Here is a 16,074-nt window from a genome sequence, read left to right as displayed (position 1 = left end):
CTTGCCTCCTTTCCTCTGTACTGGGTATAGGAACAGAATTGAGATTCATCAAATAAGTAGCAGTATTTTCTGCTTGGCTTCCACTACCACTTGAGCCCTGGTAATCCCTGTGCTTACTTCTCAACTACTGACATCCAGAGCTGGCTGCCCTCCCGTCATCTTCTGATGTAGTTTCCATATGAGAACATCAATAATTTAAAACTGAAACTTAACTCTTCATCCCTCAAAACATGCTCTTCTTCCCGTGCTCCCACCTCAGTGAATGACAACCCATTGGGCCAAGACAGAAGTCTTGGCTGAATGTGAAGCCAAAGAACTTTCTCTCCCTCACTTCCCATCACCAATCAGACTCCAAGTCCAAAAGCTCCTGTGATCTGAGCTCTGGAAGTCCTTGCTTCCTCTCTATTCTCATAATTACTTATTTCATTCAATCTTTCCTACTTCTCCTCTGTAAACTATTTTGGTCTCCCTTACTACAGCTAAAGTGACCTTTCTAAAATTTAATTCAAACCATGTCCCTCCTTGCTAGAAATCCTTCATTCAACTCCTCACAACCCTCAAGACTGAACCCCAACTCAGAGCATAATTTACAAGGCCTTCCAACTGCTCTGGTTTCACTCACTTCTATTCCCCAGGACATCTCGTGTTCCTACCAAGCCAAACTATCAGCAATCCCCTGAGTGCCCCAGGCTTTCTCCCACTTCTGGACCTTCCTACTTGTCATTCCCTTTAACCATGTATTCTCCTCACCAATCCCCCAAATGCCCCCTGCACCAGCCTAACATCTCCTTCAAATCTCAGCTTAAAACCATGTCCCCTAGGAAGTCTTCTGTGGACAGTCCTTCTCCCAGGGTTAGGTGCTCCTTCTATACACCCCAATGACTATCATAGCACTTCATCAAACTTGATTGCTGTTGCTTGGTTAACTCTCTCTCCCACCAGACTGTAAGCTCCAGTATGAGACTATCTTACCCACCAATCTGTGCCTGGCACCTGGAAATATATTTGGCACCTACTAGGAGGTTAACATATAGGTTTTAAACATCGAGTGAATAAATACATGTTTGGATGGATAGGTAGCTGGCCCAAGTAGGAGAAGTTAAACCCCTAAGAGCCACAAAGGGCCTATTCACAGCACCTCTATGGCCTCTAGGCCAAATTGTTTTCAACAGGCAGGACAGCACGGGCATAGAAAAAAGCCATTAATACCAGAGGCCTGCCCAGACTTCAAGAGTCACTAGGGATTTCCAAGTCAACGTTTCATTTTTGCCATCCCCTACTTTTCTAAATTCTCTTCTCAAGAATCACTGAGATAGACTGATCTAAGACATACACGGCAATGGTGCTGCTGGGGAAAAGATGGTGAGGGGTGGGTACACAGAACAATGAGTAAAGTGGGGCTTCAGGGCCAGAGGGATGCTGCCGGGCTGAGGGTGCAGGCTGGGAGCACACAGAATAACTAACAGAGCTTCAAGTACAGGGCTAAGTGGAGGCACTAGGAAGGCTGAGGGTACCAGATTAGAGAAGGCAACAGGATAAGTGGAACAGGGCCAAGGGACCCAGGGAGGGCTGAGTGGAGGGCACGGCACAGTGCTGAGGTTCCAGCTAGGAGGATGACAGGGGTGGGAGTGATGCGCAGGGGTAAGAGTAGGACAGCTGAGGAGTGCGGGGTTCTGGGTTATTGCCAGAGTAAACGAACACTTCCAGCAAGCAGGTAGGCCTCCAATAGCTTATCTTTAAGAGATCCTAGTGCCCTTAGATGCTCAGCTACTTATGCAAGACAGCCCTACAGACCACCCACCCAACAAATTCTACTGACTCAAATTCTAAGGCCAATCAACTTTGGGTTGTAGGGCTACATAAAATATTTTCACCATTTTCATTGCAGAGAGGAAAAAGTTCGGGCTTTGGATTCTGACAGACTTTGTTTTAAATAAACCTCAGCCCTCTCAGCTACTAAACACAGGCCCCTGGACCTCGGTTTCCTTAGCTATAGGATGGGGATGCCCACCTCATAGAACTTTTGGGAGGGTTAAGGGAGATAATGCTTGTGAAGCACCAGGCACAGTTGCAGGCACAGAATAAGTGTTCAGTGAATTGGCGTTCTTTCCCTTTCCCCGTCCACTCTGCATGAAGCCCAGTTGGTCTCACTTTAAGTGGGTATGTGGGAGTGGAACGGGGGTGGAGGAGGACCACCCATGTTGCTGACTCATTAGGACAGAAGGCATGAGTCAGAGCTCTGTAACATCCCAGGATGGAACAGGGACCCTCTTCCCCCTGCCCAGTCATCCTCGTTCAGGTCCCTGGGGTCTTGGCTGGCAGTGGGCCCCATGTGGTCAGGGAAAGCAGGCTCCATTAGTACCTTTCTCACCACATTTGGAGAGGAGTGCTGGATGGTGCTGTCCAGTTGGGGGACACTGTGAGGGGTTTCTTCCCCAGATGCCTGAGGCAAGGCAGCAGCAGTATTCTTGTCAAGAGGGAGAGCTGGCTTTGGGCCTTCAGATGCTGACGGCTCATCTGTAGCCTGGAGAAGAAAATAAGAACTTGAGTGGGTTTCACTGCACAGAGTAACAGCAGCAGCAGCAGCAGCAGCAGCAAAGACTAATGCCCACCCTGCACTGCCCATTGTCACCACCTACATATTGTGAACTGCTTAAAAATTTTTCAAAAAGAAAGATACTCTTATCTAAACTCTTCCTAAAACTATATCCCAATATGATAGTCTTAGGATAGAACCCAAAATGAGAATTCTGAGCTAACTCTGTTATATTCACCTTAGCAATCATAACAGTTTTTGTTGTTTTTTTTTTTTTTAAGATTTTATTTTTTTTCCTTTTTCTCCCCAAAGCCCCCCGGTACATAGTTGTATATTCTTCATTGTGGGTCCTTCTAGTTGTGGCACGTGGGACGCTGCCTCAGCGTGGTTTGATGAGCAGTGCCATGTCCGCGCCCAGGATTCGAACCGACGAAACACTGGGCCGCTTGCAGCGGAGTGCGCGAACTTAACCACTCGGCCACAGGGCCAGCCCCTCAATCATAACAGTTTTGACTTTAGCTCGTGGTCCTCTGTGAACCCTAGACCCCTCTCTGCCATTATGGGGACTGTTCCATATCCCCTCAAAGGAACTGAGGCTCAGAGAAAGATATTTGAAGCATGATCTGAAGTTATCAGTACCAACTTCATTAAAGCATAAATGTGAGGCCCTATATTTTTTAATAAAGTAAAAGTCTATAGAGCTTCTCTGAGGATATAAATGTGATTACAGATTTAAAACAGATGCCACTATGGGACAAGTGAGAAGGGGTAGGAGGAAGGAGCTGGAACAGGAAGCTCTGGAAAAAAAAATAAAACCAAGAGTTGAGAATAAAGATGTGGAATGCAGCAAAGATCCCAGAGGTACAAACTGTACCCCTTCAACTGGCTTTTAGCTGAGCAAAGAGAGGAGCAGCATTCCTCAGCCCCCTTTGGAGAGAACAAGGCCTCTTCTCTAGCATTAGAGTCAGCCGGCCTGAATCCAGGTCTTGGCTCTATACTCAATGTTTTATGCTATCTAGGCAGACTGCCTGCCCTCTCTGATCTCCACTTCTGCACCTATAAAATACAGATGGTAATGCCTACCTAGCAATGTTGTCGATAGGCTAAATGATATGGTGCATATAAAACGTACCTAGCCTGAATACTTTTGAAACATTAGGGCTTCAAAGTCCAGTTTTTCTGTATGTATGTAAAGTTGGTGTATAGATACATCTTTTCTCTTGAAATTGTGATTGAATTTGTAATTTTAAAACAGATTATCTACGTTTTCATTAAAATTTAAAGATGTTGTAAAACAAACAAACAAAAAACATACCTAGCCTTAGTAGGCTTGAAACAAATTTGAAGTCTGTATCTGTGCAGTGTTACAAACATGCTACTCACGAGCATCTAATGCTTACCCTCCCCCCACTCCTTAAGCTCTCGCCTTCCCTCTGTCTGAGATTCATAGTTCCAGCAAGGGATGTGAGGAGGTTACAAAGATAAGAGACAGCCTCTCTTCTGCCCTGGCACTGGCAGGAGTACAGCACAGCTCAGAAGGTTCCATTCATGGGAGGGTCTGTAGTGTCGCCCAGGAGGACAGGGCTAAGACAGGCCACTCTGGATAGTACCGAGCCCAGCTCTACTTTGGGACTAGGTACTATATTCTCTGGAGCTTTCCTGAGATGGGCAGTGGAGGCCAGGGCAGTCTTTAAAGGTGAGGGCTGAGCTCAAGGCCACAATAAGATGAAAAAACTGTGTTCTACGCCACCCTGTGATTGGGGAGGCTGTGTTCCCTGAGCGATCCTAGGACGGGGAGAATACGTGCCCCAAGCCACCCTGAGGCTCACCTGCACAGTGTCCTCCTGACTCTGGGACTGGACAGGTGCTGGCTGCCTCACAATGTAGTTGATCTGGCCCACAATTGTTTGCTGAAGATGCTGAGGCGATTTGGTCTGACTCAGTTGCAGGCTGGGCTGTTGAGCCTGAAGGAGAAGCTCCAGGTCCTTCTGCATTTCCTCCAGCTCAAACTTGTGGTGCATTATGTCCACGTTCTGGGAACAGGTAGACCCAGGAGGGCTCTCACGTTGACTAGAAGCCAGATGTTGGGATGGAGGTAGAGGTGGGGGTGGCTGCTGCTGGGGTGGAGGTGGCAGAGGTGGCGGAGGTGGCAACTGCTGCTGCGGCTGCTGCTGAAAGTGGCTGAGCTTTAGCTTCTGGTGGTGGCCAAACTGAACTTGGATAGAGGGTGTCTGTAAGGTGGGCTGGGCATGGGCTCCTTGCTGAACATCCTGGGGAGGGACGATGCACACCGGCTGGGAAGCCAGCTGCTGCCCCAGCCGCTGGGATGTGCTCTCCTGCTCCCCGCGGGGCTGGGTATCCAGCCAGGGCTGCAGCAGCTTTGGTGGATGAGGAGTGCAAGGCAGCTCTTTCTCTCTGGGCATCAGGGTGGAACACTGCAGTGATCCCAGTTGTTGGGGCACCATCTCAGAGGGCTGCCTAAAGCTGTGGGCTGGGTGTATGCTGGGTGGAGGGACCTGGCCTTTGAGGGAGGGCGAGACTGGGGAGCAGTGGGAGCAGCACACAGATGAGGAACACAGTGCTGGAGACTGGAACTTATGAGAGGGGTGGCTACGACTCTCTTGCTGAGCCACTGGGGACTGATGGCTTTGATAAAAGGATGATGGTCCCTGTAAGCCTCCATAAGCAGGGGCATCTGCCTGGGACAGTTGTCCACCTTCAGTAGTTATACAGCCTGAAAATTCAGAATAGAGAGTGTTTCCAAAGGTAATCTGTGGTTGTTCCCCCTCTGCTACCTCCTACTCCTGGGACCAAAGGACATCACTCAACAAACCTGTACCAGGGCAGAGATTAAGAAATTCAACCCCTGATCTCCAAGACACAGTCTAGAATACTGCCAGCAACAGAACCTGTATGGACCTGCTTTGGGGGCCTGGAACATTTGAGAAATTAGTTCAGGTTTCACCCGATGTTCAGTCCTGCCTCTATTTGTATCCCACCAGAAAAACCATGGGCTCTCTCAAATAGCACCCACTCATTTTTAACAGAGACTCAGAAAAAAAATCAACATTAGGGGTAGGGAGGGAATGTGCTGGAAAGTAGCAAAGGAGAGAAAGTCATCCCCAGGACAAATGAGCAAGTCTTCAAATACGGGTCTGGGGAACTGTGTGTTGCGCAAGTAGGAAGGAAGAGAGTGGGGAAGCTCCGACGGCAGCTCAGTGCCAGGCACCAGCACTGTCCTCAGGTCCCTGGGCCCTCGTGTATGAGTAGATGATATCTATCACTAGCTTAGTCTAATGGCCTCTTTAGCTCATTGTTTTGATGAGGCTTACTTAGGGCGAGACTGAGCAACTTGAGGGCAGGAAGTGTGTTTTATTCACCTTGGTCCCTTAGTGCCCAGCATGGGGCATGACCCAGAGCAGGGGCCTACCAAAGCTCTATTGCGTTAAATCAAAAGGGAAAGGGCAGCAAAAAATAAACCTAAATATCATTCATCGCTCTGTCAAGTTCAAAAAACTTTCAATGAGATTAACAGCCCACGTGAAGGCAAAGGTTGGCCATTAGTTTAACAAGCCTACCATCGTCAGGTTGTCAACACAGGCACAACTTCCAGTTGTCTACATTCTGCCTAAAGACTGGACGCCAGCAAATTATTGCAGCAAGAAAGGAAGATGAACTATCTGCTTACATATTAACTCCAAAGGGTGTGCGTTCTTTCTCCCTCTCTGTCTTACTGTTGCTGAGATACCCCTGTTTGTAACCACGTACACGTATACCCTTGTATGACCACAGAGACACAGGTTCACCTGCATTACCATACAGCATTCTTGAGAGCATGGCCACTGTCTTGTCTCCTCTCCAGCAATGAAACCAAGGTAACAGGGACATTCATGCAGAATGGGAAGCTCAGATTTCAACTAGTCCTGTCACAAAAGTCCGGTATTTAAGCCATCCACTCCTCATCCCAATCTCAAACCCCCCAAAAAAGAATTGCTGAGTGACTCCATGACCATTGGCAGTCTCAGGGAGTGCTTTCTCTTGGGCATGTGCTGACCTATCCAGTAAGCTAAGCTCTATATTTGTTCTTAGCAATTATGTAAAAGCCCACAGGGTGGGCCCTGGCTCACCAAGCGAAGCCAGCTGCTTGGTCCAGAAGTTAGGCTCCCAGGTGAATCTGATACTCCAAGGGGAGCCAGGATCTGTGTTACAATTTGTCTCCAGCAATCGCTGCATCTGAAACACAATCTGACAGCAGCACTAACGGTCATTTCTCTGGGCATCTTGCATCTGAATAACTCCCTCTCCCTCACCTTTCAGACAGGTTGAAAGGCTCAAAGCCATCGCTCTTTAGCCTCTGTTCCTCCCCCATATGCTCCTTTCCATGCACTTTAGTATCTTTACATTCTTCTCTCCCCACCTTCCTCCTGCTGATCCCATTCCTCTTATTGAGGCTTCTGGAACCCCTACATTCTTATCTCTTCCAGACCTCAGATGATTTGTAACTCTCCCTCAAGATATCACTTGCTTGGCAGCCCTCTCAAGAGCGCTCCATTCATTCCAACATAACCTCAATTCAACACCTATGGGGGAGACATTCTCTGAGTTCCCCATTGCTGTCCTTCCACCCACATGTAAAACTCCCTTCCATCCTAATCAACTGCCCTCTTCCTCCCTCATCACTTTCCTCTATCTCTAATCACTAACTGTCCCGTTTATCTAGGACTTTGGCAAATGTCCAACTTAACTGCCATCATCTAGTTAACTAATGTCTCAATCAACATCTTGTCCTCTTACTTTCTTGACCTCTTTAATGTCAGCCACCTTCACCTCTCTTTTCAGTTCAGTCACCATACTTAGACCCTTTTCATCATCTAGAACCATTCTACCTATGAGACCTTCAACTCCAACAACCTACTTCCTGATCATAACCCGCTCTCGCTCTTTCTGAGCATGCTCTTCAACCTCATTGAAGTCTCCAAGCCCTTTCCCATCATTTTCAATAACAGTATCACTGGTGCCATTTTGCCTCCCCATCACCAATGCCTAAACTTAGGTCAGTCCAGCCATCCCAAAGCCATGTTATCTGGGGTCGCTTCAGTGATCATTAACCTCAGGGGCATCCCTCAGTCCTTTTTCTTGTCACTTCCTTTCTTGTCAGCTTCCTCTTCCACTGTCCTCAACGACTACTTAAAATATTCACATCTCCCCTCAATGCCACTTACCCAGTGCCTAACCTTCTTACTATCACCTCTTACTTCACAGAGGACAAAACAGACCACAGAGGGCAAACTCCATCAAACTTGTACCTCTCCTACCTCCAAACTTAACTATAGTATAATAATCCCTTCCTGTCTTCCCATCTCGGAGGAAGGGAGCGCCCCTTATGTTTAAGGGCGACTGGTTTACTCTCGACCCCACTTCCTCCTGCCTTCTCAGTATGCTCACTCTACCACACATCTCTTCTTTCTATCTTCAACCTCTCCTCACAAATAAAATGTGTGCAAATGTCTTCCACACTTAAAAAAGGTCTGTCTCCATCTCAAGCTACCTTCTTATTTCCCTTTTCACTTCCGTCTCTACTTCCTCACCTCCCATCCTCAGTCCCCTCATTCTAGCTTTTAACTCTTCTACTTCACTGGAATTTCTTTCAAAAGATCATCAGGGACCTCCTGATTCCCAGACCTCAAGGCCCCTCTTCACTACTGATCCTCTTTCACTATGTAGCAGTGATAACGGTGACCACTTGAAATCTGAAACTCTCTGTTAATTTCTGTGTGCCAACAGCCTCCTAAATCTCCCCTGGCCTCTGACTATTGCTTCTCACTCTGCTTCACTCATCCTCTTCCCCTGTCTATGCTGAAAATCATGGTATTTCCCTGGGTTCTAAATTTGTTCTTCTCTTCTTCCTCCACAGACTCTTCCAAGGTGAGACCACTGATATCCCAGTGACTCCTACATCTCCAACCCTGACTTTCCTTCTGACTTCCAAACCTATCTATCAAAACAGATTTTAGACATCTCTTTTTAGATATCTTACAGGCATCTTACATTCAACGCATCCAAATATAAACCCCATCAAATTTTTTCAGAATTCTTGCTCCTTCTCCCGAGCATCACCATCCTCCCAAGTCCAACATTTCAACATCATCCTCAACTCCTCCTTCCCTCATAGCCCCATTTAGACCAAAATAGCTTTCTATGGGATGTCTAGCACACTGCTAATGTCCAGGATAATGTCAGAATCTACGACCTAAGACAAAGAAGTACAGAATTTCCAAGCTGAGTTGCCGGGAGGCAAGCAAGACCATTTCAGCACCTGGGTCCTTTGCACTGTGCGGTTTGGCAAAAGATGGCATTCTCTTACTAACCCAAAAACAATGATTGAGAAGTTGGAGTTCTTCTTACCAGCTCTTTGCTGAAAAGGAAAGGGACGCTGGTTTTGCTGCAGACAGCCCAATTGATGAAATTCTGCACATGCTCAAACTGACGGTTGAGGACCATGATGCTCTGTAACTGCTGCTCCAGCTTCCGCTTTCTCTCATTAGTAATGCCCTGGGAATGGAGAGAGAAGACAGAGTCTCAGATCCTGTTCTTGGACTGCGGTCCACTGCTTGGGAAGTCTGATGGCCTGTGTATATCAGTATGAACACTGTTGGAATCAGATGAGACTGCACCCTGAGAGGAGGACAGCAGGACAGAGTGCTGCCATGGGCCACTGAAGGATGGAGGAAGGGAGGGAGATTGGGTGGGTAGATATTATAGTGAAAATAGGGAGTGGGTGATAAATGAATGCATGTCTACATCTCTTGGGCATAACTTGTTTCATGACTCTCTCTTCCAAGGTTATAACCCTGCATAGTCCAGGAAGGCAGTTGCCTTAGAGTCATAGCATTGATGGGAGTTTGAACTGATTTTCCAGCCCTTACTGAGCCACCATCCCAAAATTAGACTGGACATTTTAAGATATAGGGAGCAGCAGAGAGCTATGGCAACTGCACATCTGAATTTCAGCCCAGGTGGCTCTGCACCCTGAGACTAGTTTGATATGTGCCCAGTTTCTGACCCAGTGAGAGTGCAGAACCCATCCATCTGGTCCATCTGCCCGCATATACCTCCAACTCCTCTATGAGCCCATTGGCCTGTTTGTTCAGCTCATTCATCAGAACCATCTTGGCCATTTTGATCTGGTTTTCCACCTTCCTGTGCTGATGCTTCACTTCAAAAATCCTGTAAACAGGATGGAACAGAGCATGGTGAGCCCCTCCCTCCAGGCCTGTGAGGACCTAGAGACAGCAGACATAAGAGCCAACAACTTGGAGGCTGCCTATTAAGATCAGGGCCCAGTAGGGACTAAAGATAAAGATACCAGAACCTTCCTTTACCACCCCACCCTTTGTACAACCCAGCCCATTGATTTAAGTGGGCCAATGGCATAAAGTTCAATCTGCTTTTCTCTAGGTAAACCTCAGGTCCACACCCAGGTCAACCCAGCAGCTCATCAGTTCACACAGCACTAGGGGCAAGACAGAAAGAGTGAGTTCAGGTATGACTTCATGTAATTTGCTGTCTTAAAGAGGAGGATGCTCCTCTGAAGAGTGCCATGCAGTAAAAAGAGCATGAGCAGAGACAGAAAGTAGACTAGTGGTTGCCAAGGGCTGGGGATGTTTGGCAAATGGTGATTGACTGCTAATGTATATGGGGTTTCTTTTTGGGGTGATGAAATGTTCTAAAAGTAGCTAGTAATAATGGTTGCCCAATTCTAGAAATATACTAAAAACCACTGAATTGTACATTTTAAAGGGACAATTTTATGGTATGCAAATTACATCTCAGTAAAGTTGTGAAAAAAAGAAAGAACATGGGCTCTGAAGTCACATAGACCTAACTTCCAAACCCAGCTAGTCACTAACTAGCTGTGTGATTTCAGAGTAGTCACCTAACCTCTCTGAACCTCAGCCTCCTCATTAGTAAGGTGGAAATAACCCCAATTCAAAGAATTGTAAGAATTGAACAGAATAATGCATGTATGATGCCCAACCAGTGCCTGCCACATGATGAGCTCTCAGTATCTACTAATTCCCCTGCCACATAAAATATAGATGATTTCTTATCATTTGTGGATTTATACAGAAAACACTGAGAAAGGGGTGACAAAGGGCAGATTGCCACTGACTTGTTGCACCCTCTTGATAAACAGCACTCTCTCCCCCAGTGTCTACTCTGTACCTTGTTCTCAAGCACCTACCCTTGGCTATTTCATGGCCACTTTCAGTTTGGCCCAGACTCACTCTGATCATCCTGAACCAGCTTGGTCCCATTCACGAAGTGATGATCTGGAGCCCTTTCACTTGTCCTGAGATCTCTAAGGCCAGGACATGTACCTGCTGGGACATATGCCCACACCCACTTAATGGCATGTCCTATTCATAAGTACTACATCTGATAGCCTGGTATCAGGATCCAGGATGTGAGGGAAGAGAGCATTTCCAGGGCTGGCCAGGGGCTAGCTTGTGCTACCTGTCCTCAATTTGCTTTGCAGATGTCTGTAGACTGGATTTCTTATGAGCCACCTGTGTAGTCACACCTTCCAGAAGCATCCTCTGGTTTTGCAAAACTTCATCAAGATGTCTGCACCTAGACAAGAAGGCAGAGAAAAAGCTGAGGAAGGCCTTGTCTTATTCTGAGCATGCCAGTCAAGCAAGAATTCCCACACTGCATTGTCTCAGCCAGGTCCATGGAGGCTGGGATTACATCTAGAGAAAGTCAGAGATACTGCAGGCTCTTGGCCCTTTAGGCCTCTCCAGAGAAGCCCCACAACAGGAGCAGAGAAAAACGTCAGCCCAAAGTTGTTTTGGTCAGAGAGAGGATTTTAATGCACTGGGAGCCCAGTGCTCTCACAAGTAGGGAGCCCCAGAGCCCTCCCCAAGCCCCTTCAGGCAGCCAGCCAGCCCCACCTGTGTTCTTTGTGTTCCACCATGAGGCAGCTATGGCATGTGAGCACGTCACAGGTCTCGCAGAACAGCTTGAGCACTTCCTGTGTGTGCAGAGGACAGTACAAGGCGAAGTCCCCAGAACCACCATTCACTCCTGCCAGAGAAGATGGAGAAAGTGGGCTTCTCTTGTTTAGGAAGATCTCTCAGTTAAGCTCTGCTGAACAGCCCTCAGCCCTCAGTGGACACAGGGGAGACACAGAGCTTGAGGAAAGGTGGTGCAGACAGGGGAGGCCTCTCCCTGGGACAGTGAGGTTCCAGGAGCACAAGGAGGAATGCAGGCTTAGCCTGGCTGGACTTGCCCAGCTGTCCAGAAATAACACACTATCAAGCCCCAGGCATCCCACTACTGCCAGAGGCCAAGGAGGGTGCTTGCTACTGCAGCACATGATCTCCTACGGAAGAATGAATCCTCTAAAATTCAACCTAAACCTCTTCGTTAACCAGGATTCCATTATGGTGGGACTGAAACTAGTGAACCAGCCTCCCCAGGCTCCAAGCCAGATCACATGGATCATTAACTCTGGTTCCTGTGGGTATGACAAGGGAAAAACCCCTCCCATGGTTCAAGGGCCTTGGGATAAGACTTTCAAAAAGATTGTCATTTAAAACAAATGGCGCTGGATGGGCAAATAGACAAGCCCTGATCCAGGGTGTTTAATTAATCAAGAAACTAAATAGAAATAAGGAATGATTGCTCTAAACAGAGGTGAAAGTAGGGAACTCAGCTAGCTTCCATGATAACTCAAGACTGTGCCTCCTTGAACCACCTCACCCACGCTCCCCGACTCCTCACTCAATACAGAGCCTACAGTGAACTGACACTGTGACTGTGACTCTGCAGGAGATGCCTTTCCTATGAGACAGGGTCTGAGACCACTTCTACCCTCACCCTCAGCGGGGAAACAAGGTCAGAGAGCTTTGCTCCAGGGTTTTAGGGTTCAGCAGTGCTTAAGGGCATGTGAGCTGGGGGGTGGGGAGTGATACCTGGAGATCCCTTCTGGGCCCGGGGAAAGAGCGGGCCCCCAGGGGCAGGACCATGCCGATGCTCCTCTGTGCAGGAGCTGCACAGCCAGCGGTTGCAGTAGGTACAGAGGATGTGTGCTGCCCTCTTCTCCTTGCACTCAGAGCAGTTCTGGAAGCAGAGAGTTCTGGAGTTACTGACAATATCCTCATTTGGGTCTGCCTCTATGAGTGGTAAATGCTCCAGGGACTATGGTCCTGCAGGGCTGTTTCTCCACTATTTTGGAGAGCAGTCAATTCTGGGGAGCTGCCTGGGAGTGACATGTAGGGGCTTGTGAAGGAAAGCACCCTTTGTGGCTAAAAGAATAGTGGTCTCAGGGGCTATTCACACACATCCTGTGCTGAAGATGAGGATACTCAAGTGAGTAAGGCAAGGATCTGCTCTCAAGGCAAACACAGCCTGGATGGGGTGGCAGACGTTCAATGGGAATGCTGTGATAAAAGGACGCACCGACTGCTGAGGAAGCACAGGGAGGTTTCCAGGAGCTTGGTCTAGGAGTGACCAGGAAAGGTTTCATAAAGAGGTGACATTTGAGCTGGAGATAGAATGACAAAGAGAAGTTCACCAGGCAGACAAGGGAGGAAAATGGGAAGGCACAGGGAAAAGCAGAAAATCCAATGTGCCTGCAAAGAGGAGGGATCCGCAGCTGTGGGAGTACACAGAAAGATGATCATATACAGCCAAGAAAGAGCTGGTCTGGGGCTTGCCAGGCCCAAGAGTACCTAGTCCTCTCCTAGCCAAAGTGTTCATGCATTTGGTCAGCAAATATCTTGAAGGGCTGATGTAAAATATGTGGAAAGGAGGAGATGTGGAAAAAATTAGTGCCTGAATAAAACAGGCCACCAAACTGATCTGGATTCTGACAGCTTTGTCCTCACACTGGCAACTGACAAATCCATGGCAGGACGAAAAAAGAAGATAAATGAGTTTTACTAAACTATGAATTTCTTGACGGTAGAGAACATGGTCTCTGTCTCCCTAGCATCCAACACAGGGCCTGGTACACATCACACATTCAATAAGAATTAGATACTGAAGCAAGTAAATTGTCAAATGAATAAAATGTCGTGGCAAAAATACTCTAGTGGAAAGAGGAAGAGAAGGGGTACCAGTCAGCAAGTGATATGAAATTTCAGAAACTCAAGAAAAAGGTATTAGTTGTTAAATATAGACAAGATTGATGAACCCATTTAATCCAGGCTGGTGCATGAGTTTCAACTTAGGAGGAGAAAGAAGGAAATAAAAGCTCAGTATGGATATCTTTCAGTGAGAGCTGTAAGAGAGAAAAACACTCCCATTTTGCTTTCCCCAACTCAAACATTTTGATTCTCTTCTGGACAGAATGATTGATGGATGGATGGATGGATGAATAATTCGGCAAATTGATGGAGGGGTAGCAAGTTAGACAGAGTGATGGGTAGACAGACAGACTTATAGACAGGGGCCCCACAGATTTCTGAAAAAGGTTAGCTGTTTCTTTCCTTGTGCTGACTTACCCTGGCCATCTTGTGTTGCCCAGTAGAAAAGCACTGCAGAAGAAAATGTTCAGTTACATCCTTGGTAAGGTACACTTGCTTACACCCAGGACAGGAGATGAACTCTGGGAAGTGAGGAAAAGATAACAGAGTCAGGGAGACATGGCAGATTATACATAACATTAAGGCCTAGACACAAGGCTTTCTAATATACAACACCTAGGTATGTGCTGATACCACTGGTGCCAAAATGAACCATGTTTGATGCCACAGCCTGCAATTACCATCCAGGTACTCTGGACATGACCATCCCATTAGGGGCCTACCCTACAGACCTCCTCACATCCTTGTCTTTGCCTGCTTCTACTTTCTTCCCCTTCCCACAAGCCATGCTACTACAGGCCCAAGCCTGCTCTGGTTCTGATAATGGGTTCCTTCCTGCTGCTCCCATGCCTCATTCCACAGCCCTAAGAGCCCAGCTCCCATTACTGGCCAAGCTCCAGGGGGTCAGTTTAGCCCAGGGCACAGCTCCAGCCATTAAGGTCACCACGTAGCAGAATTGCTTTAAAGATCTCAAAGCTAGAGCTTCCAGAAGGCTCTAGCCAGAGAAAGGTAGGCCCCCCGCCTGCTCATCTAAGAGTTATTTTTCTCTTGTTATAGCTGATGGGTCTGCCCCTGGAGCTCAGAGAGCTTTTGCTCGGCCTTTGCTCGGTTGGGTATACCACATATATGTATGTTTCACCTATGGACATGAACATCTTGTCCTACTCCCTCTCCCCAGGGACATGCAACAGTCTCCAACAACATTCCTCAGCATAGTGGGCTCTTGAACTACATAAGCAGCATGAGACTGCCACTCTGGAGACTACAGTGCTCTTCAGGCCCACCCCAAGAGCAGTCAGCCCACTGGGTGCAAGGAAATGAGCCTCCTCAGTAGGGCCAGGTGCCTGTGCCCAGCGATGGGGACAGCCTGGAAAGAGGCTGGCTATGGCAGTGAGTGCAGCAGTTCCACGACAGTATGCTCTGCCTCTCATCAGAATGCTACAACGGTACTTGCTCTAGACTTGCAGTCACATAAACTTAAGTCCAAACACTGGGTCTCCCACCCAGTGACCTTGGTTGGACAAGTCACTGAATCTCACTTACTCCTCTGTGCCCCAGTTTCCTCATACATAAAATAGAAAGGGAAAATAAGAGTTGCTATGAGGACTAAATTAGATAATATTTGAGAAAGCACATGATCCTCCATGAATGTTGACTTGGAATTCAAAAAATTTTTCATATCCCACTCATGGTAAGGCAGTAACCTCAATTATCAACTCTCCCAAGTTATGAAAGTCAGAGAGTCTGAGACATAGATTGAAAAAATGGCCACGAATTCTTACCCTCTTTGCATCCATGCCCTTGCAATCCTAACCATTAAAAGGTGGAGTCTGTTCTCCACCCTTTGAAGCTAGGCTGGCCTCATGACCTGATTTGACCAACAGAAGGCAGCAAGTTCCAAGTCGAGACCTCAAGTGGCTTTGTGAGATTCTGCTCTTGCTCTCAGAACTCTAAGACTGCCCTGTGAACAACCACAGGTTAGACTGCTGGAAGATGAGAGGCCATGCAGAGAGAGGCCTCAGATGTCTCAGGTGTCCCACGTGAAGCCATCATAAACCAGTTAGCTCCAACTGTCTCACCAGCTGAACATAGACACAGGCATGAGCACAGCCGAGATTAGCCAAACCCAGCCCAGCCCAAAAGAACCACCCAGAGAATTCTAGCTAAAGCTGCCAAGCTACATAATCAAGAATAAAGTTTAGTTGTAGTTTTAACCACTAAATTTTGGAGTGGCTCATTATGCAGCAAAATCAAAATCAAAATCATGCAAAATAATAGTTTAATACTCTTCCTCCCCTCACCTTCCCCTAAAAAAAACCTCCCCCTCCCTCCCAGAGCCATGGACTTTAATGACAGAACTGGATCTGGAATCTCCTGGATATTCTCCTGCCTGTCAAGAACACTGGCCAGAGGTGGAGAAGGATGCTCTCCATAGAGGCACCATCC

At 47.4% G+C, this 16,074-nt stretch overlaps 1 protein-coding gene across 8 annotated transcripts in view; it reads right to left on the bottom strand.

The window, feature by feature from the left end:
* Positions 1-16,074, bottom strand: part of TRIM66 (tripartite motif containing 66) — a 59,187-nt gene that overhangs the window by 19,600 nt on the left and 23,513 nt on the right. For all 8 annotated transcript variants that reach the window (XM_046638643.1, XM_046638649.1, XM_046638647.1 and 5 more), the window contains 9 exons: positions 14,047-14,150; positions 12,514-12,661; positions 11,491-11,623; positions 11,054-11,170; positions 9,649-9,763; positions 8,942-9,088; positions 6,664-6,781; positions 4,366-5,270; positions 2,363-2,524 (listed from right to left, as the gene is read on the bottom strand). In XM_046638643.1, the coding sequence (XP_046494599.1) occupies positions 2,363-2,524; positions 4,366-5,270; positions 6,664-6,781; positions 8,942-9,088; positions 9,649-9,763; positions 11,054-11,170; positions 11,491-11,623; positions 12,514-12,661; positions 14,047-14,150 (1,949 nt within the window). The remainder of the gene's footprint in view (positions 1-2,362; positions 2,525-4,365; positions 5,271-6,663; positions 6,782-8,941; positions 9,089-9,648; positions 9,764-11,053; positions 11,171-11,490; positions 11,624-12,513; positions 12,662-14,046; positions 14,151-16,074) is intronic.

Source organism: Equus quagga, chromosome 14, assembly GCF_021613505.1.
Source record: "Equus quagga isolate Etosha38 chromosome 14, UCLA_HA_Equagga_1.0, whole genome shotgun sequence".
NCBI lineage: Eukaryota > Metazoa > Chordata > Mammalia > Perissodactyla > Equidae > Equus > Equus quagga.
This window is presented reverse-complemented; position numbering and strand designations above follow the sequence as displayed.